Source organism: Vulpes lagopus, chromosome 9 (genome assembly GCF_018345385.1).
Source record: "Vulpes lagopus strain Blue_001 chromosome 9, ASM1834538v1, whole genome shotgun sequence".
In the NCBI taxonomy this organism is placed as follows: domain Eukaryota; kingdom Metazoa; phylum Chordata; class Mammalia; order Carnivora; family Canidae; genus Vulpes; species Vulpes lagopus.
The window spans coordinates 34,190,135-34,210,357 of NC_054832.1; the positions used below are offsets into that span (position 1 = coordinate 34,190,135).

A 20,223-nucleotide genomic window follows, 5' to 3' on the forward strand; every position below is an offset into this window, starting at 1 on the left:
CAGTCGGTCAGCGACTCTGCTTTCTTGCCTGACGCCTAAGAGGACGGCGCTTCCAAATGCAAATCTCTTGGCTCGGGCCCCCGGGCTAGCAGCCACCGCCTCCCCCGCCCGGCTGCCCGGTGTCCCGCCCACCCCGCGGCGGGCCGAGAGGGGCCCGGAGCAGAGCGGACGGGGCGGAGCGGGCATCCCTCCCCACCTCCCACGTGGGGCCGGCCCTCCGCAGTGCCTGGGCGCGCTGCCGCCGGGCCTCCGGCTGGGCCCCCGCCCGCGGCACCGCCCCCTCGGCCCGGGCGGAGGACAGCAGGGGGGGTGGGCGAGGGCCGAGGGGTGTCACTGAGTCAGGTGGCGGCGGGGTTCCCTCCGGCAGGGCCGAGGGAACACGCTGCCGGGGATTGTGTACACGCTCCACTGACACAGCTTCACGCTGCCGGGCAGCCGCTGATCACGCGTGGCCCCGGGAGCCCATTGGCCAGCGCCTCACACACCTTTGTCGCTGATTGGCCGGCCGCAGGCTCCGCCCCCTCCCCCGCCCGCGGCGCGGGGCAGGCGGAGAGGCTACCTGAATGAGGAGGGGGCAGACGGCGCGGCGCGCGGCGGCGGCGGGAGCGGCGTCGAGTGTCTCCGAGCGTCCGTCCGTGTCCCGGCAGCCAAGCAGCGTAGCAGCAGTCAGCTCGCCGCCGGCGGCCAGGCAGCCAGCCATGCTCAACTTCGGCGCTTCCCTCCAGCACGCTGCGGTAGGTCACCTGGGGATGCCCTGTCCTTCCCTTCCTCCGCGCCCGAGGGGCGAGCCGGGCAGCAGCCCCGAGCCCCGAGCCCCGAGCCCCGGACAGCAGCGGCGCCGACGACCGGGGCTGCCGCGGAGTCGTGGGGGAGGACCGGGCTTTCTGCCTGCAGACTGGGCACTGGGGAGGGCGTGTGTGCCGCGGAGCGGGTCAGCACGGGCGGATCGGGACCTAGGGACCAAGGGGCAGGGGTCTTGCTCAGGGTGTGACGAGGAGGGCAAGGGGCAGCTCCGCAGGGGGACCTGAGGCAGGTGAGGGGGAGGGGGAGGATGCCTGCAGGGGAGCGCAGCGGGGACCGGGGAAGGTGTAAAAGGGCAGTGCGGGGACGACGAGGAGGCCACCGTGCACCTGGCACCGGGAGCGACGCCGCCGTCTGGCCCGGGACTGCGACCCTGGGCGGGAGCGCTGCCCACGGGCGCTCGAGGGGCGGCGTGTCCACAGGAGCGGAGAGGGGCTGCCCCTCTCGGGGGTCTCGGCGGAGGCTGGCGCTGGGGCTGCGCGGCCGACCGCCGCGGCCGGGCCGGGCCAGGGGAGGGGGCGCCCGGCGTGGGCGCGGAGGAGCGGCACGTGGGCCCGGGGCCGCCGGGGGGGACGAGGAGGTGCGCCCCCACACGTCGGCGGGCGCCCCCGGGTCCCCGGCGGGAGCCGGCGACCGCCTTGGAGGACCCCCCGGGAGGGGGGGCGGGGACGTGGGCGGGGGGAGCCGGGGCCGCGAGACGCGGGGGCCGCGGGCCGCGGGGCCGCGCGTCTGGAGCGGGAGTCTGTGGGGGCTGCACGTCTGGGAACCTGTGGAGACTCCGCGGGCGGAGATGGAGCTGCCGGAAGCCGCGGGGAGGGGGCGCGGCGTCTGCGGGGAGGACGGGGTGGTCTGAGGTCCCGCGCGCGGCGTGGGCGGGAAGCGCCGAGGGCTCGGCCGGTCCCCCGGGGCTGCGGCCGGGAGAGGGCGGGGGCCGGGCTTCCGCGGGGACCCGGCTCCTCCTCCGGCCGCCGAGGCGGAGGCCGGGGTGGGCCGGGAGCGGCTGCGCCCAGGGAGCTCCTCGTCCCCGGGTGACCCAGCCCCGGCCTCCGCCAGGGGCGGCAGCGAGGCCCGGCCCCGCTGTCGGTTCCTAAGGGAACGGCGGCTCGGCGGGCGCGGGGAGGGGCGGGCGCTCCCGCAGCCGGGGCCGGGGCGGGGGCCGGCGCCCGCGGCCCCTCCCCTCCCCTCCCCTCCCCTCCCCTCCCCTCCCCTCCCCGCGGGCTCGGGCGCGCACTGCCGGGCGGTTGGCGGCGGCGCCCGCGGCCCCTCCCCCGGGCCGGCGCAGGGCGGGGGCCGCGGGCTCAGGAAGTAGGTGAAAGGTGACGGCGCGGCAATTCCCAGTTCACGTTTCCTGCGCGGCCGGAGCAGCGGCTGATCACGCTTTGTTCACATGCCTCGCCCCCTCCTCCCCCGCGCCCCCCGCCCTTCGCGGGGCAGCCAATCCGGGCCCGCGCCGCCGGGCAGGCTGGCCAATGGCGGGGGCAGGGGCGCGGGGACGTGCGAGCGGCGAGGAATGTTCCCAGTGACTCACCCGCGAGCCTCATTGAGGTTAGGGCGGCCCCATCCGTCTGTCCTCGCCAGCGAGGATCTCCCCCGCCGCCCGCCGCCCGCCCCCGCCCCTCGTCTGCCTCCCCGCCCGCGCCTCCGCCCGCCCTTCCCTTTCCTGCCTCCCGCCCCGCTCCCTTCCTCCCCTCCCCGCCTCTCTTCCTGCCCTTCCCCGCTCACACTCCCCTGCTTGCCTGCCTTTTCTCCTTGTCTTTGCATTGGCGTCCTGAGGCTTCTTACACCCACCCGCGCCGTCCACTGCAGCTCGAGGGGGCGCGCGGTTACGCAATAGCGTTACTAGTGAGATTGCAAGAGCAGTGGCTCCTTTTCTAAGGGTTTCAACACGAAGAGTGTATGCATTTCTTTAGAACAAGCCCTGAGAATAATACTTTGCAACGTAAAGAATGCTTTTCGGTATTTTTACACAATCTCTACTCAGACCAAAAGAATGAGATCACTGTAATGGAAAATGGAGGTGATACGTAGTACCATTTTTTAAAGTGCAGTTTAAGGAACTTTAATAGGAAGCACTAAACAGTTGGTAGAATCTGGAGTTGTACAAATAAATGCCAAGCATGTGTTGTCATTCTTCTAACAGTTATTTTAAAAATTAAAATATGTTCGATTGGACTATTGTAGACTCAGTACGGTCAGTTTTTGCCAATTGTGGGTAGAAGATCACATTTTATGATTTGGCCTTTTTTTTCTTTTTTTCTTTTTTTTAGTAGTATTGCATTAACTGGTCATAGTTGTGCATAACAAACCATTGTGTTAAATAGATGTAGTGAAAAGGAACACAAATACGAAGAACCTGAAGTTTAGATAAAGCTTTGGGATTTTTCCCCCATATTTATCTTTACCAGAAAGCTGTGAAGACATTTTCAAGCTATGAAAGATTTCAAATAACCTAATGCAGTAATTTTAAAGAGCCACTGAAGATTTCTCTCCTGTTGATTTTATCATAAAGTGCAAAAGTACTTTTCCAAAGGTCAGACCCCTATCAACAGGCCAGAGCTCTGTCCACTACACTGCCTTTTTAAGAAAGTTGTAGGGCTTTTTTCCCCTATCAGGAACTGGTGTCTCAAAGTTCTCATGCCACACCTGTATTATTGAAAAAAGAACTTTTGCAGAGCCCTTCTCTTGTTTTGTCTGACCCCAGTTGCAAGTGGGTACTCTGGGAAAAAATATAAAATTTCTGAATCAGGTTTGCTTTCTTGGATCTTGTGTGCATTGTTATTTTTAGCCTTGGTTTCCTTAATGGTAATAAAGTGCTCCTCTCTTCCTTGCAAGGATATCAGTGTTCAACCCTATGTGTGAAAGAAAGAATGAGGAAGATTTTATTTTTACTATTAGTATGAGTGAGAGAAAAATTATTTCAGAAACTTTGAAAGTTGTGTGAATTATAAAGAAAAAAGTTTTAAAGAAAATAGTTGTGTGTTGCTCTGTTATTTAGATGACAAAAATATGCTTATAATCATTTGACCTTTGGGTTTTTTTTTTTTTTTTTTAAGGAGGAAAGGATGGAAATAATTTCTGAAAGATCAAAAGAGAGTGTGTATTCATGGAACAAAACTGCAGAAAAGAGTGATTTTGAAGCTGTAGAAGCACTAATGTCAATGAGCTGCAGTTGGAAGTCTGATTTTAAGAAATATATTGAAAATAGACCTGTTACTCCAGTATCCGATATGTCTGAGGAAGAAAATCTACTCCCGGGTACACCTGATTTTCATACGATTCCAGCATTTGTAAGTATTACTGTTTTTAAGATGAGAATGTAGATGATAGAATTGTTGGTTTTGTTTTTGGGTTTTTTGTTTTTTTTTTTTTTTGTAATTTACGTAATGGACTTAATTTCTCATGCCCATTGCCTGTATATTTCTCTTTTCTAGTGTTTGACTCCACCTTACAGTCCTTCTGACTTTGAACCCTCTCAAGTGTCAAATTTGATGGCATCAGCGCCATCTACTGGACACTTCAAATCATTCTCAGATACTGCCAAGCCTCACATTGCTGCACCTTTCAAAGAGGAAGAAAAGAGCCCAATACCTCCTCCCAAACTCCCCAAGGCTCAGGCCACAAGTGTGATTCGTCATACAGCCGATGCCCAGCTGTGTAACCACCGATCCTGCCCAGTGAAAGCAGCCAGCATTCTCAATTATCAGGACAATTCTTTTCGAAGAAGAACCCACCTAAATGTTGAGGCTGCCAGAAAAAACATACCCTGTGCAGCTGTGTCACCAAACAGATCCAAGTGTGAGAGAAACACAGCAGCAGATGTTGATGAGAAAGCAAGTCCCGCACTTTATGATTTTTCTGTGCCTTCCTCAGAGACTGTCATCTGTAGACCTCAGCCAGCCCCTGGGTCCCCACAACAGAAGTCGGTGTTGGTCTCTCCACCTGCAGTATCAACAGGGGGAGTGCCACCTATGCCAGTCATCTGTCAGATGGTTCCCCTCCCTGCAAACAACCCTGTTGTGACAACAGTCGTCCCTAGCACTCCACCCAGTCAGCCACCAGCTGTCTGCCCACCTGTTGTGTTCATGGGCACTCAGGTGCCCAAAGGCGCTGTCATGTTTGTCGTACCCCAGCCTGTCGTTCAGAACCCAAAGCCTCCAGTGGTGAGCCCAAATGGCACCAGACTCTCTCCTATTGCCCCTGCTCCGGGGTTTTCCCCTTCCACAGCAAAAGTCACTCCTCAGATTGACTCCTCCAGGATAAGAAGTCACATCTGTAGCCACCCAGGATGCGGCAAGACATACTTTAAAAGCTCTCATCTGAAGGCGCACATGAGAACACACACAGGTACCAACCATTTCTTATTTGTGTCTTAGAAATTCAGATGAATATTTTTAGGCCATGATCACATATATATAAACCAGGCATGTTAAAGAAGAACTTGCTTTATTAGCCAGTTCAGTGGATAATACTTACGAGTTCTTCTAAAATATTTCATCAAGGTGTTTTTTAATTTCTTTAATGATGATCTTTGAGTGTCTGAGTAATTAATAAAGTATTTCTAAAACCTTTGTATCATAGTTGAAATCAGAAAACCTTTTTTGTTTTTGGATTTTTGTAAAGGGAAGATTCCTATAAATGTGACAGAATGAAAGTTGAAAATAGAGCAGCATACATATTCACTTAACAGTTGATTCATTTAGTAGCTTTTATATTGAAAAGATTCTCTTAGGATATTTTAAAATGTATATCTTTAGATATAACTAGATATGTAATTTCTAGTGATTTGATAAATGCATAGTAACGATCTGAATTTCTTTGTCTCAGGAGAAAAGCCTTTTAGCTGTAGCTGGAAAGGCTGTGAAAGGAGGTTTGCCCGTTCTGATGAACTGTCCAGACATCGGCGAACCCATACAGGTGAAAAGAAATTTGCTTGTCCCATGTGTGACCGACGGTTCATGAGGAGTGACCATTTGACCAAGCATGCCCGGCGCCATCTGTCAGCCAAGAAGCTACCAAATTGGCAGATGGAAGTGAGCAAGTTAAACGACATTGCCTTACCTCCAACCCCTGCCCCCAAACAGTGACCGCTCAGAAGGTGAGAATGAGAAGTAACTTTGGTTACAGCCAGGAGCCAGTGGTGTTATAAAAATGCTTCCACTGCAAGTCTGTGGCCCTCTAGTGTGGGCTGAAAACAGAAGCCCTACAGCTGAGGAGAATGCTCCGCCTGGGTTAGAGGACAAGAAGTGCTGCAGCCACAGGCAGGTCACGGCGTGGCAGGATTCATTTCTTATCACATAAGAGAGATGAGAAAGCTTTTATTCCTTTAAATATTTTTTGAAGGTTTCAGATGAGGTCAACACAGGTAGCACAGATTTTGAATTTGTGTGCACAATTTATTACTTCATTTTCACCATTTATACTTGAGACCAACTTTTCAATGTGATTCTTCTAAAGCACTGGTTTCAAGAGTAGAGAGACTGGAGATAAACATTACGGTACAGAGATGGAGATGGAAAATTGATTTGTATTATTACGAATATTGGCATCTTTTCCTAGTTACCTTGTTTACTATTCATAGTCTTTCCAGTCAACTTTGTGGATGTAGTTGTTAAATATATCTAGAACTAGCATTTTTATACTTGATAACATTTGGAATTAAGCAACTGTATATTGCTGAAGAGGGCCCAAAGAATTGGAATCCTCAATAATTTAATTGCTTTGAAGTATAGCTATAATTTTTCACGTTTTTGTTTTGAAAGTTTAACAGATGAATATATCTAGGCATTTTATTATGCTTTGAACTTTAGTCTGCCTGCAGTTTCTTGTGTAGAGTTGAAAATTGTATACCAATGTGTTTTCTGTAGACTCTAAGATACATTGCACTTTGTTTAGAAAAAAAAATTGAAGATAAAAATATATATTGTAAAGAAGGGATACCAAGAATTTCAGATAACTCCTTGAAAATGATGGCTTATGTCATTAGTAAAATACCCTTATATTATGAGGATGTAATATGTGCTCAATTGAATTAGAAAGTTAGTGACCATCATTCACATGGACAGATGTCATCCTGTTAATTTATAAGAGTTTTGGTAGGTGGGGAGGGAGGTGGAACTAGTTGAGTAGAAGTTGTTAAAAATTCACTATTGTTAACAGTATTTCTATTACATTCTGTTGTATAGTGGATGATATACACAGTGGTAAAACAAAAGTCAATTGTTTAAAATATATAGTGAAAAATGGCACTATATCTTCCCATTTAACATTTTTCTCTATTGGGTATTGATTTCTGACATCAAAACTTGGACCCTTGGAAAACAAGAATTCTTTTAATAAAAAAAAGTCTTTGTGATTTACAATTTGCACAATATTTGTTTTGTTGTACTTTATATCTTGTTTACAATAAAGAATTTCCTTTGGTATATTTACTTGGTTGATTGCATTTGTTAAGAACCATTCTCAGTCTAATGTGATTTGGTCACTGACACGTGACATTGGTCACTTATGGTACTATCCAAAGATAAAGATTTAGTGTCTGAAATTCTCTTAAGAGCTTCATTCAAATTTAGAACTGTTAGGAGTGTGTCCTTAACATGAATCAATTTAGAGCATATACAAAGTGAGGCCTGGTATCCATATATTCATTGAGATAATTTGCAAGCCTGCCCAGTCTAAGAAACCAGTGCATTTCAATCTTTGAACATTCTTGTACATTTTGATGATTTGGGGTTGAAATATAGCTCTGGCTCTCCACAAAACTTTAAGTAGCATTAAGTTAAAGGGCATACCACAGTGAATAATTACAAGCAGTGAGACTGCTGCAGCAAATGAAAAGGAGCCTGACCTGTTAAATAGAGTGTAAATTACCTCTAGAAGTTAGATTAGCTCAAACTATTAAGTGAAACCTTAAATGCAACAAACATGCTGGTACTTAAACTGTGTGAATGGTAATACACCTGGGAAGAGCAATGTTTGCTAGTCACTTGTCAGGGACCTAGGAGCTATAAATGCTACTTGGTGTATTGAGTATACTTCTGGAGATTGCTATTTTAGTTGCTCTGAAACCCCCTTGTCATGGGAGAACATCTTTTGCAGTGTCCAGCTTAACCATTGACCTGAAGTCTGGCTTACTTACTGTTGAACACCCATGGTAGGGGGCGATGTAATGTACTCAGTTGGCACCAGTTATAAGACCAGCATCTTGGGTAATCTGTGCATCTGTTGCTACTTAATTCTTGGAAACTTAACACCACCTAACAACATAGCTGCTGGGGAGGGTCCTTGTTCTGCAGCTTCTGTGGTGGGAACCTGGACCATCCTTACTCAGTTCCTCATGGTGGTGGTAGGTCCTCAGAAGTGGGAGAACAGGAAAGTAGCTGACCTAGTACTCATCCCCTTGTACTGACATGGCCAGTGGAAATGTGCCACCCATTGCTGTGTTCTTCCCAGTCCTAGTTGCATCCGAGACTTTTCCTTAGAAATTTTGTAAATCAAATCATTTTAACAGTAATATATTTGAGTTGAATGTTCATGCTGGCTCTGATCTTGATGCAAAAGTTGCCCCCAAGCCAGAATATTTGTAGCATGTAATGACAATGTGGTATTAGTGTAGCTTTAGCACTACTTTTGGTGGTTTCCTGTCTGACATCTATTAAGGTCAGACTGTAAGAAATTGCTGATATTCAAGCTGTTTTAATAGTTCATTCTTTTTTGATAATTTTTTTTTTTTTTTTTAAGATTTTACGAGAGACACAGAGAGAGGCAGAGACATAGGCAGAGGGAGAAGCAGGCTCCCTGTGGGAAGCCTGATGCAGGACTTCATCCCAGGACCCCAAGATCATGACCTGAGCCAAAGGCAAGCCTCTCAACCACTCAGCCACCCAGGCGTCCCTCTTTGTAGATGATTAGACTTAGAGTTGCAAAAATAGAGTTCCCATTTATCTTTCATCCAGCTTTCCCTTGTGTAACATGTTACATAGCCATAGAACGTTTATCAAAGTTAAGAAATTAATCTTGATACAAAACTATTAACTAAAGCATAGAACTTAGTTTGAGTTTCACTAGTTTTTCTATCCATCTTTTTTTTCTGTTAGAGTATCTAATCCAGGATCTCAAACATTTAAATTGTCCTACCCAGTTTTCTCCAATCGATGGTCATCCTGTCTTGTCTCTCTTGGATTGTACTTGTCGGTTATTTTGTAGAATGACCCTCAATTTGCGTTTGATGTTTTTTGATGACTAGATTGAGATTATGCGTTAATCGGGAAGATACCACAGAGTGATGTCTTCAGTGCATCATATCAAGAAATACATGATACCTGTGTTTCTGGTGATGCTAACCTTGATCACTTAGCTAAGTGATATCTGCCAAAATTTTCCACTATAACCTATTTCTTTCTATAATTATTAACTATTTGGAGAGAGATTTTTTAAAAGATTTTTTATTTATTCATTCATGAGAGACACAGAGAGAGAGAGAGGCAGAGACATAGGCAGAGGGAGAAGCAGGTTCCATGCAGGGAGCCTGACGTGGGACTCAATCCTGGGTCTCCAGAATCATGCCCTAGGCTGAAGGTGGTGCTAAGCCGCTGAGCCACCAGGGCTGCCCGGAGAGAGATTCTTTAAGACAAATAACCCGTTTCCGCTTACACCTTTAAGCATACCACTCAAGTATGCTTAAATAGATCTTGCTTATGGCAGTTATTACTGTGATATTCTAATAGTGATTTCCTATTGCCTTCATTGTGTATTAATTGAAATTCTGGAGGAAAGAGTTGTTGCTTCTCCTCCATGTACTTATGTATTCAGTTATTTATGTCGCTATGAAGTTAGGGATATTTATGTCATTCTTTGAGTTATTATACAGTATTTATTTTTATGACTCAGTTGTTCCAACTTTGACTATTCAAGCATTTTTGATTGACAAAGATGGAAATTTCACAGAGGTTCAAGCTATCATTTCTCACCAAAATGAGCGATTTATTTGGTGTTAGTGATTTGACTTTTTCAAAGTTTTCTCTATCCATGTGGTTACTGCTCATCTAATCCACTCTCTCTCACTTAAACAACCAACTGCAACTATCCCAAACTAGTCTCATCCTGTCTCCCACCATCCAGGCTCCTTGCCAGTCAGTCTTCTGAAAATGCAAACCTGACCATGTCACTTCCTCATTTAAGACATTTCAAAACTTTCACGATGCTCTTAGGAACAAGTCTAAGTCTCTTAACAGGATCTAGAACAATGCTGTCTAATAGCAATATAATGTAAGCCATATATGTAATTTGAAATTTTCTAGTAGCCACATCAAAAAATTTTTAAATTAATTTTAATATTTTTATTTGACCCAGTATATCCAAAGTATTACATTTCAACAATCAGTATAAAATTATTAATGAGATATATTATTTTTTTGCATGAATCTTTGAAATCCAATATATATTACTTGCTCACTGTGTCTCAGTTGGAACTAACTCCATTTCAAGTGCTCAGTAGCTATAGGCGGCTAGTGGCTGCTTAAGGCACTGTGCAGAGCTAGAAGTCCCCGCACTGTTCTGCTTCTAGCAACCTTGCATGGCTTTCCACCTTATTCTCCACACCATGTCCAAGCTCTGAGTATGCAATTTCTTCTGCTAGAAATGTTGCCTTGCCCTTCCTTTTACTTTGACATTTCTGCTCTAATAATTACAGTTTGCTGAAATTGCTTAATGTCTTTTCCCTTGACCTTTGTAAAATTCCACAAAGACAAAGGACCCTGTGAATCTTGCTCACTGCTCTATCACCAGCACCTAATACAGTGCCTGACACATAGCAGGGGCTCATGAAATTTTGTCAAACTGAAAACTGAACTGAGAAGAGGTTCTGTGCATCGTTAGGGAGTGAGAACAATTAAGGAGTTGTTAGATGACCTGCAGGGTACAAAGGCAATGAAAAGCTGAAGACTGCCTTTTTCTTATTCCTATCCATCTCTGCTAGTATTAGAAGGACCACTCACTACAACCTTCTAAGCTCTCAGAGATTTGCATGGGATTTAGGTTCTCTTCATTGCATTTTTAATTGGGCAGGGAAATCTGATCAAGATGGCCATACATAAGGCTCACCAAAGCCCTCTCAGTGAGTAATTCCTCAGCCTGGAATAGTTCAGCTCTCACCCCACCCTTTCTCTTTGGGGACACTCAGAATGAGGCAAGACATAAATGAGGACCTTCATCGAGGGCACTGGACAGTCAGCAAAACCTTGGAGTTAAGAGAAATCTTTTGGGAAATGAAATCAAGGGACACCTTAAGGGAAGCTTTTTTTTTTTTTCTAGAGATGTCCCACTGATTTTGTGTGTGCATGCACATTTTGCATGTGTGTGTGTGTGTGTGTGTGTGTGAGAGAGAGAGAGAGAGAGTGGTAATCCAGTTCTGGCATTTTTCTGATCAACTTAACAGTTTGGGAAAAGGCTTAGAGTTGGTTCTCAAATAGAAATGCCTCGAATTTTCTGCGCAGGTAGCTGTGCCCTAGAGAAGGTGTAAGCGAAGAGCACTGGTCAAATGATAAGACCCGGTGTATTAGGGTTCTCCAGAGAAAGAGAGCAAATAGAATTTATATAAAGAGATTAATTTTAAGGAATTGTTTTATGTGGTGTTGGAGGCTGGCAAGTCCCAAGATCTGTAGTGGGCAAGCTGGAGACTCAGAAGAGCTAATGTTATAGTTCCAGTGCAAATGGGGGCGGTCTCAAGACTCAGAAAGAGCTGATGTTTCAGTCTCAGTCTGAAGGCAGGAAAAAAGCTAATGCCCCAGCTTAAAGATAGTCAGATAGCAGGTATTCCTCCTTAGTCTTCTGCTGTAGTCAGGCCTTCAACTCATTGGAGGAGGCCAACCCACATTAGGGAGGGCAGTCTGCTCTACTCAGTCTGTTGGTTCAAATGTTAATCTCCCACAGAAACACCCTCACAGACGCAACTAGAATAATGTTTGATCAAATATCTGGACACTCTCTAGCCCCATCAAGGTGACACACAGAACTAACCATCATGCCTACATTCTAGTTCTGGGTCTACTGATAACTAGTTTATTCCTTGGGAAAGTTGCTTTCTCACTCCTGGGTCTCAGCATCCACTTTTAAGAACAGGGCTGAACACACCTGTCTTATTCAGCTCATAGAGCTACTGGCAAGCTCAAACAAAGCTATGTATACAAAAGCTCTTGGAAAGTATAATACATTTTACACTCGCTGGCACTGTACAGCACCCATGTCTGGGAACATATGTATGGCAGTAAATGGATTAGCATGCCCCTGTAGGGTGGCCACCTATTTTGGAAAAGAGAGGCCACTCAGAGCTGGGAAGATTAGCAAATTTTAATATCCAGGGTTTCCATATGTATCTAATTATTTGGGTGACCCATTTACAGTAATTGTCATTACAATGAGGCCAGTCTAATGGGAAGGAACGCACAAAGTATAAAGTCATGGCTATTTGCTGAGCATAGCTAAAGCATGGACACTTGTCACTTTATTATAAAGTACGAATTTGGACAGAGTTACCAGAGAAGCATCCAGTATATGAACTAACTGCCTTTATGGAGTCAATTTATGGAGTTTATTTTGTTCTTCTTTGTGAATTCTCCAAGTCTGAGCTTTGCTAATTCATGTTAAAGTGCTCAATATCAGATGCTCTATCCAGCATCGGCTAAAAATGCTTTACAGACCTCTAGGAGTCAGAATCCCAGAGTCAGCATGAGTGATAAAAACATCTTTCCTCCCAGAAAATGATCAGACCCCACCTTTACCAGGTCTGCCCAGGTAATGGGATCTCCCCCTATTTAACAGACACATTCCAAAGAAGCATAATTCTGTCATCTTTGGCTTTTTGTTCCAATGGAAGGAATAAAACCAAATGGGGCCACATAAATGAGGTTGTTTTAAGCTTCCCCCCACCAGCTGGCATCCGAATCTTGACAGGGACTTAGAAATGCATGACTGTCTTCCCCGGTGGATGCCAATTATTCCAGTTTGACCTTGACTGACCAGTGTGGCAGTGGGATGCTAAAAGGGTGGAAGTACCCTCCAAATATGAGAAAGTGATTCCTGATCTTTCTTTAACTTTTTTTAGGATAATTTAATTTTAAGTTTAGCCAATGGTCAGTGGAGGCACAGCCTAGGTTTGGAAAGCTCTGTATGAGATTCTGGGAAGAAAGAGAGAAGTTAAGAATAACCCAAAGTGATGAAGGGATGGTCACTGGTAAGCTTTGGTAGATTAGATTCTCTGATAAGATTACCTGAACCTTGATTATCAGTTTTATTTTATTTTATTTTTTTAAAGACTTTATTTATTTATTCATGAGAGACAGACAGAGAGAGACAGAGACACAGGCAGAGGGAGAAGCAGGCTCCATGCAGGGAGCCTGACGTCGGACTAGATCCCAGGTCTCCAGGATCAGGCCCTGGGCTGAAGGCGGCGCTAAACCGCTGAGCCATCCGGGCTGCCCTGAATGTCAATTTTAAAAGGTACCCTTCTACTTTGCACAGTCTGACTGAAAAAGATGAATACAAGCATTGAGTGTTTATTGCCCCTGGACAAAGTAAAACAGTGTAGCCCTGTAACCGGTAACTGCTCCTGGGGCCACGGAACGCCTGTAGGCTGCTATCCACTCTGAACTGTCTATAATTATGAGCTCAGCAATTTAATTTCATGGTTCTGTTTCGTTAGCTATGATGGGGATTCTAATGCTTATCTGACCTGCTTCCCAAGAGAGAATTAGATTTGAAAACTGAAAAAATACGCAAACAAATGCTAAGAGAGCTATCCCAATACAAGGGGTGGGTACTGCATTGTCAAAACTCAGATCAATCATGAAGACAGAAAAGGCTTCAAAGTTTCAAATGTCAGTTAGAAATTGTGATGGTGTGGTCCCTCTTAGGAGGGAAGGTCAAATTTCAAATGTTCAGAAAAATTTTCACAGTAGGAGGCCAGAAATCTGACATCAAGGTCTTAGCAGCGCTGGTTTCTTCTGAGGACTCTCTCTTTGGCTTTTTTTTTTTTTTTTTTTTCTTTTTCTCTCTGGCTTTTAGATGGCCGTCATCTGGTATCTTCTGGTCTTCCTTCTATAGCTACCTGTGTCCTAATCTCGTCTTCTTTTAAAAACACCAGTCATATTGGATTAGGGACCACTCCAATGACCTCATTTTACCTTATTAACTCTTTAAAGACACTCCTTACGAGTACAATCACATTCTGAGGTACTGGGGAACAGGACTTCAACATATGAATTTTGAGGAGACGCAAAGCAGCCCATTATATTGGTCAACCTATGTCAATCTGTACTGTTCCATCTTAATACACAGAGAGCAATATTTTCTAAACTGATCTCAAGTTCCTATCACCAGTATCTGGTAAATTTCCAATGAGAGCTGAGCATCTTCAAACCCCTACCTCATATCACACAGTGACATCATGCCCGATGCAGTGTGTCATTCGTAGCCACCAGGGAGACATATTTTTCTGTGGCACGCTCAAGTATTTCTTAGTCATGGAATAATCTTTATCCTCAACAAAGTTTTCCTTCATTACATACTTATACACATTATTTATAATGTAATTTGACAATCCCTTCTTTTCTCTTAATTATCTCAAAAGACAATTTTGTTCTGCCACAGACATAAATCAGATTCAGAATCCTCTGCCCATTCCCAACAATACTGTGAATGGAATAGGCATCATAATGGTCTTTTGATATCCATGTTTGGATTTGTTCAATTTTATCTTTTTCTAAGAGATAAAATATTCTTATTCCAAATTTAAATTTCATTCAAAAGGAAAATTCAGTCAAGGCTAGAGTCAGCCTTGCAAGGTTGGAGATCTAACCTATCCATGTCACCTTCCAATACCGTTTGTCACATTCATTCTATTCTTTGTCAGTGTGGTTCTAATAACAGTAATCTTCAAACAGAAAGGGACCCTGGGGTGGTGCCAGGGTGTCACAGTCAGTTGAGTGTCTGACTGTTAGTTTTGGCACAGGTTGTGATCTTAGGGTCCTGAGATCAAGCCCCATGTCAGGCTTGGCACTCGGCACGGAATCTACTCCCTCTCCCTCTGCTTCCCCTCGTTCTTCCCCTTCTCTTTGGAATGGATAAATAAATTCTTTTAAAAATAATAAAAATAAAAAGGAAAGGGAGCCTGGGTCCCCATCCCTGTAGAGATCATGATAGTGAGCTCATAAAATATTTCAGGCTCTCTGCTTTTCACTTCTCCCTTGTGGCTGGATGGGGTCATGCATTCAGGTCTGGTCAATTCAAGTCTGTGAACGGAAACGCTATGTGTCACTTCTTGAGCAGAGCATGTAACTGCCCTTGTTAGACTTTCCAGAGCTGTCTTTCCTTCTGTTATGGTGACCAGTAAAATTCCAGCTAGTCAGCCTTTGCTTTGGAATGTGTAGACAAGGGAGTGAAAATGATAGCTCGGTAATTTTAAGACACCTTGACTGGGGGGATTATTGGTTGTCAAGGCAGTACCCTGACTGACTTATAAATGTATACTGATTGATTCAAGCCCTTTTGTCTCGTGGGGCTGCTTTGTTCTCAGCGAATTTATTTACCTCCCTCCAGGGATCATTTCAACATATCATGAGGTATTGAGGATATGACTTTAAAGGGAAAAAAAGACCTGTTACACTTACCCCACAACATTGGGTGTCTTATATTTGCATAACTAAAGGGGGTCATGTCCCAGTTCATGGATCCTGAACAAGGAAGCGCTTCTGCAAGGTGTTTGGTCACGTCTACCTGGAGAGAAAAGCAAGCTGCCTTTGCCCTCTGCCTTCACACCACCAGTACCCTCCTTGAGCTGGTGGAGACAAAGCAAAGCTTATAAACCACTGTTTGAATAGTACAATGGTACCATTCTAGATAATGCACAAGACATTATCTTAATGCCTTAGTTTTGAGATTCAAAGTATTTAATGCCTACTCCTTCCACCTGTGTCAGAAGTCAGGCTGGAAGGTGGAATCCTCTGGGGAGTGGGGGGGGAATGTAACAGCGAAGGGGGATCAGGTCTCTCCCAGCGTTTTATTCGTAGCAGCTCTAAGGGGAGAGAAAGAGTGTAGGGTGGATGACTGCTGCCTTGTGCCTGGTTTTGAGGTGAGGATATTACAAATGCTAAATGGGTAAAATTCTTATCTCCTGACCCAAATATTTTAAGAAGGCAGAGAATCGTGATGGCCCAAAGCATGAGGTCTGGACTGTTTGTTGCCTTGCAAATCCAAGCTCTACCATTTAATGCTTACGTGATGCAGGGCAAGTTAGGATTAAGTTCGAAGATGAAATGAATTAGCATCTATAAAGCACGAGGAATGCCTGGTACATAGTGACCACAACCTTTAAGTGTTAATGAGAACGATGGCATTCTACATTTCAAAGCCCCAGCCACAAGGATCCTGTCCCAGTCAAGATTGACCTATTTGAGATCTCTGCCTTGGGGGGGGGGGGGGGGGGGGCGGGGAGGGGTTCTAATGGAGCACTTTATAGGCATTTGGACTAAGGGAGAACTTAATAAACATAGAGTTTCTGCAGTGACACGTGTGCTCTTTAATCATAAAGATTCAGGTTCGGTGAGACAGTTGAATCCTGTTTGTCCCCTATTTTGAGCTAAGGCTGGAGCTACAGGCCAGCTTCTTCTCCCCAGGCTTGCTGCTTGGGTGAAGAGGTGTTTAACCTTTTTTTCTGAATCCGAATGTTTTAGGGATTGTTCAGTTTTGTGTTCAGGCTTTCTTTGGCAGCTGTGAAGTAAATCCTTTAAAGCCAGAGTAAGTGTGGCTGCACTTAAACCACCCTGCGTCTCTTGGCCAGTGTGCGAGCAGCCTGGGTGGCCTCGGCGGTCGCCACTAGTCACCATGGGAGAGACATGGAGCAAGAACTTGGCCCCAGTGCTGGCTCCTCTGTTCTGCTTTGGCTGGCTCAACACTGAATCTGCCCAGTGGCCATGTCTGGGATGGGGATAATAGGGAGGAACTACTTCAGGTTGGGCTGGTCCTAGAAGGTTCAGCCCAGCCCCAGGCTAAACGCCCAAATGATCCCAGGCCAACTGGAAGGGAGGAGCAAGCTTTAAGGCACCAGTTCTACCCTCCTCTGAAAAGTTGAAAACATCGTGATCCTGGGTTCAAACCATGGTTTTCTCACCCAATCTCAGGCATATTGTGCCGAGACTCAGACTGCTGGCTCAGGCACTTCTCCGAGCCACATTTTTCTCCTGTGTGAAGTGGGCTGATATTGATATTTACCTCGAACACATTTGTCTTAAGGCCAGGCAGGCATACCCGTCTGCCACAGGAGGCTCTGGAGAAACGTCAGTTAGCTTTGTTCTCTGCAGTCCGCCTCTCCCTATTGCAGAAGCATCCTGTTGGTGCTCATTTCCGCTCACTTCTCTTGTCTCTTGTCTAGAAATATTTCTTTCTACTTTACCTACACAAGTCTCATCCACTATTAATGTCCATTTCAGAGCAGGAAAGGGGAAGGGCCCACGCTGGAATGCTTGGATCAAATCTGTAGGAGTTTAGCAGAGCTGCTGTAACAGAGTACCACACACTGGGTGGCTTAAGCAGCAGAAACTGATTGCCTCACAGTTCTGGAGGCCAGATGTCTGAGGTTCAGGTCTCGGCAGGGTGGTTCCTTCTGGGGGCTTCGAGGGACAGTCTGTCCCGTGCCTCTCCCCAGCTTCTGGTGGTCCACTGGCAGTCTTCGGCCGTCCTTAGCTTGTAGAAGCAGCACCCCGTCTCTGCCTTCATCTTCACACGGCCTTCTCCCTGTGTGCATGCTTCTGGGTCCAAATTTCTCCCTGATATAAAGGCATCAGTTATGTTGGATTAGGGCCCACCCTCATGACTTCTTAACTACATCTGCAATAACCCTATTTCCAAATAAGATCATGTTCACAGGTACTGGGGATTTAGATCTATGGATTGGGCAGGTGATGGGGGGCACAATTGAACCCACACAAGATTCAGTTCTAAACCCTGGGAGTCCTCCTTAGGCCTCCCAAAGGCAGCCTCTGGGAACCAGAGACCCTGCCTGCTTTCCTCTCCTGGGTCTCCCCACCCCTCTGTCCCTGCTCATTATGGTTTGGCTGCAGACCCTGGGGCTCCACTTCCCTCCTTCTGCACTGTCCCGTAAGACAGACTCACAGGACAGGCTTTCCATGCAACTGACTATTGAAAAACAGATGTTAACAGTCATCTAACAAATCAGGAATAGATCTGAGCCCCTGGTACAGCTGGAGATCCCCACAGAAGCACACAGGACCCCTGGATGCCTGATGTCTAGGCTCTCTTCCCTGGGGAGGAAGTAGGGCAAGTGGAATAACATATAGGTTGAGTAGTATAGGTAGGAGTTGTCCACTCAGAAAACCACTTTCCTCCAATTCTGAAATTCTTTTGGAAAAAGAGAGTCCAGGGTCTCAAACCCAAATGTCTATAAGAAGGGTTGGGTGGATCCTATAAAGAAACCAAGTTTCCCATGTAGAAAACGAGCAGAGATAGCCAAGGTACCAGGGTTGCTAGAGGAAAAGCAATTTTCAGAATAGTCTGATTTTTCAAAAAAGCCAGAAATCTGGATTTTTTTTAAATTGTGGTAAAATATACGTGCATAAAACATTACAATTTTAACCATTTTGTGTATGCAATTCAGTGGCATTGATACGTTCGTGATGTTTACGCAGTCATCATCACCATCCATGGAAATCTAGATTTTTTTTTTAAAGATTTTTATTTATTTATTCTTGAGGAACACAGAGAAAGAGACAGAGACACCAGCAGAGGGAGAAGCAGGCTCCCTGTGGGGAGCCGGATGTGGGTCTCAATCCCAGGACCCTGAGATCACAACCTGAGCCAAAGGCAGACGCTCAACCACTAAACCACCCAGGTGCCTGGATCTAAAAATCTAGGAAACCTAGATTTTTATATCAAATTTTTAACTTTGACATCTAATTCATATAAAAATAAACCTTTTATGTTGGCAGGTTACCAGTTGAGAACATCTAGGTCCATGAAGTGATTATTTGCTATTTGGGCCCTGGGACGGTGACAGGTGTATGAATCATGGGCAAAGGCAAGCCCGAAACACCAGAGCCCTGGGGCAGAGCCTGGAGGGGGTGGCCTCCAGAGGACCTGCCCCTCCAGGAGCAGCTGCCAAGTTCATGGGCCAGCATTCAGCACAGATGTTATTTTTTATTTATTTATTTTTTTAATTTAGGATAGTCACAGAGAGAGAGAGGCAGAGACAAAGGCAGAGGGAGAAGCAGGCTCCATGCACCAGGAGCCCGACGTGGGATTCGATCCCGGGTCTCCAGGATCGCGCTCTGGGCCAAAGGCAGGCGCCAAACCGCTGCGCCACCCAGGGATCCCTAGCACAGATGTTATATGGGAGAGCACAGAGGTTTCTTCTGCAGAGCAGAGGAAGGGGGCCCCTGAAAGGATTGACTTCAGGTTTTTCCCCCACTTTGGCAAGTGGAAGCTAGAATGGATTGAGTTTGATTGATAAAATGTGACCTTTCTTGCATTCCTAGAGTCCTGGGGCAGTTTGCAGCAGTTAGAGGTGTGATGTTTGCAGGTGTTCACACTGTTTCTCATCTATGGCTCCTGAACCACACCCCATCCCCCAGCCCCCGCTTGCTCCTAAGGTGGTCCCTAGTGGTCATTGAACCTCTGTCTCTGTGCTTTATTCCCTATCCTTATAGGGCTTATCAGAAACCCCCCTCCCTTTGTGTCCTGCCTGGAGAAAAGCCTCGGAGGACTTATCCCCTGATGTAGCCATGAGGCAGGGGAAGCCGAGGTGAGGGGTGTTGTCAGCAGACACTTGGTCCAAAGGCACAGTCCGGACAGTGGCAGAGTGTCCGTCCCAGAGGGTCTCAGGGGATGCAGGGTGGGGTAGGAATCCAGTATTACAACTGAGCCAGACCAGATTTAGGAAAAAGGACTACAGCTGAGGGACACCTGGGTGGCTCAGTGGTTGAGTGTCTGCCTTTGGCTCAGGCTATGATCCGGGGGTTCTGGGAAAGAGACCGCATTGGGCTCCCTGCAGGGAGCCTGCTTCTCCCTCTGCCTCTGTCTCTGCCTCTGTCTCAGTCTTTCATAAATAAATCTTAAAAAAGGGGCAGGGGTACTGCCGCTGAAGGTCAGAGTAAAGGAGGACAGATGCTCTGGGAGAAGGATGAGGGTCCAAAGCCCAAGCCTCATGAGCCGGGAAAGGATGGAATATAAGCAGTTCCAGGTTTCTCTCCAGGGGCTCTTGTCCCCATTTGGCCCATTCTGACCCTTCCTGCCACACCTGCTTGCCAGCTTGTACCAAGCTCCATCCTTCCCATAAAGTTTTCTCAGAGGTTTCTGTCCTCCCACCACTTTCTCTCTTTGCTGAATGCCCACTGACTGTCCTAAGTGCCTCAACTCCTG

At 46.6% G+C, this 20,223-nt stretch overlaps 1 protein-coding gene across 1 annotated transcript; it reads left to right on the forward strand.

Annotated features, from left to right (window-relative positions):
- The first annotated feature begins 423 nt into the window (after nt 1-423).
- Nucleotides 424-7,223, forward strand: KLF10 (Kruppel like factor 10). Its single transcript, XM_041769533.1, has 4 exons — nt 424-734; nt 3,855-4,088; nt 4,233-5,145; nt 5,626-7,223. The coding sequence occupies exons 1-4, from the start codon at nt 564-566 to the stop codon at nt 5,883-5,885; spliced, it is 1,578 nt and encodes a 525-aa protein (XP_041625467.1). The 5' UTR covers nt 424-563; the 3' UTR covers nt 5,886-7,223.
- Nucleotides 7,224-20,223: the final 13,000 nt, after the last annotated feature.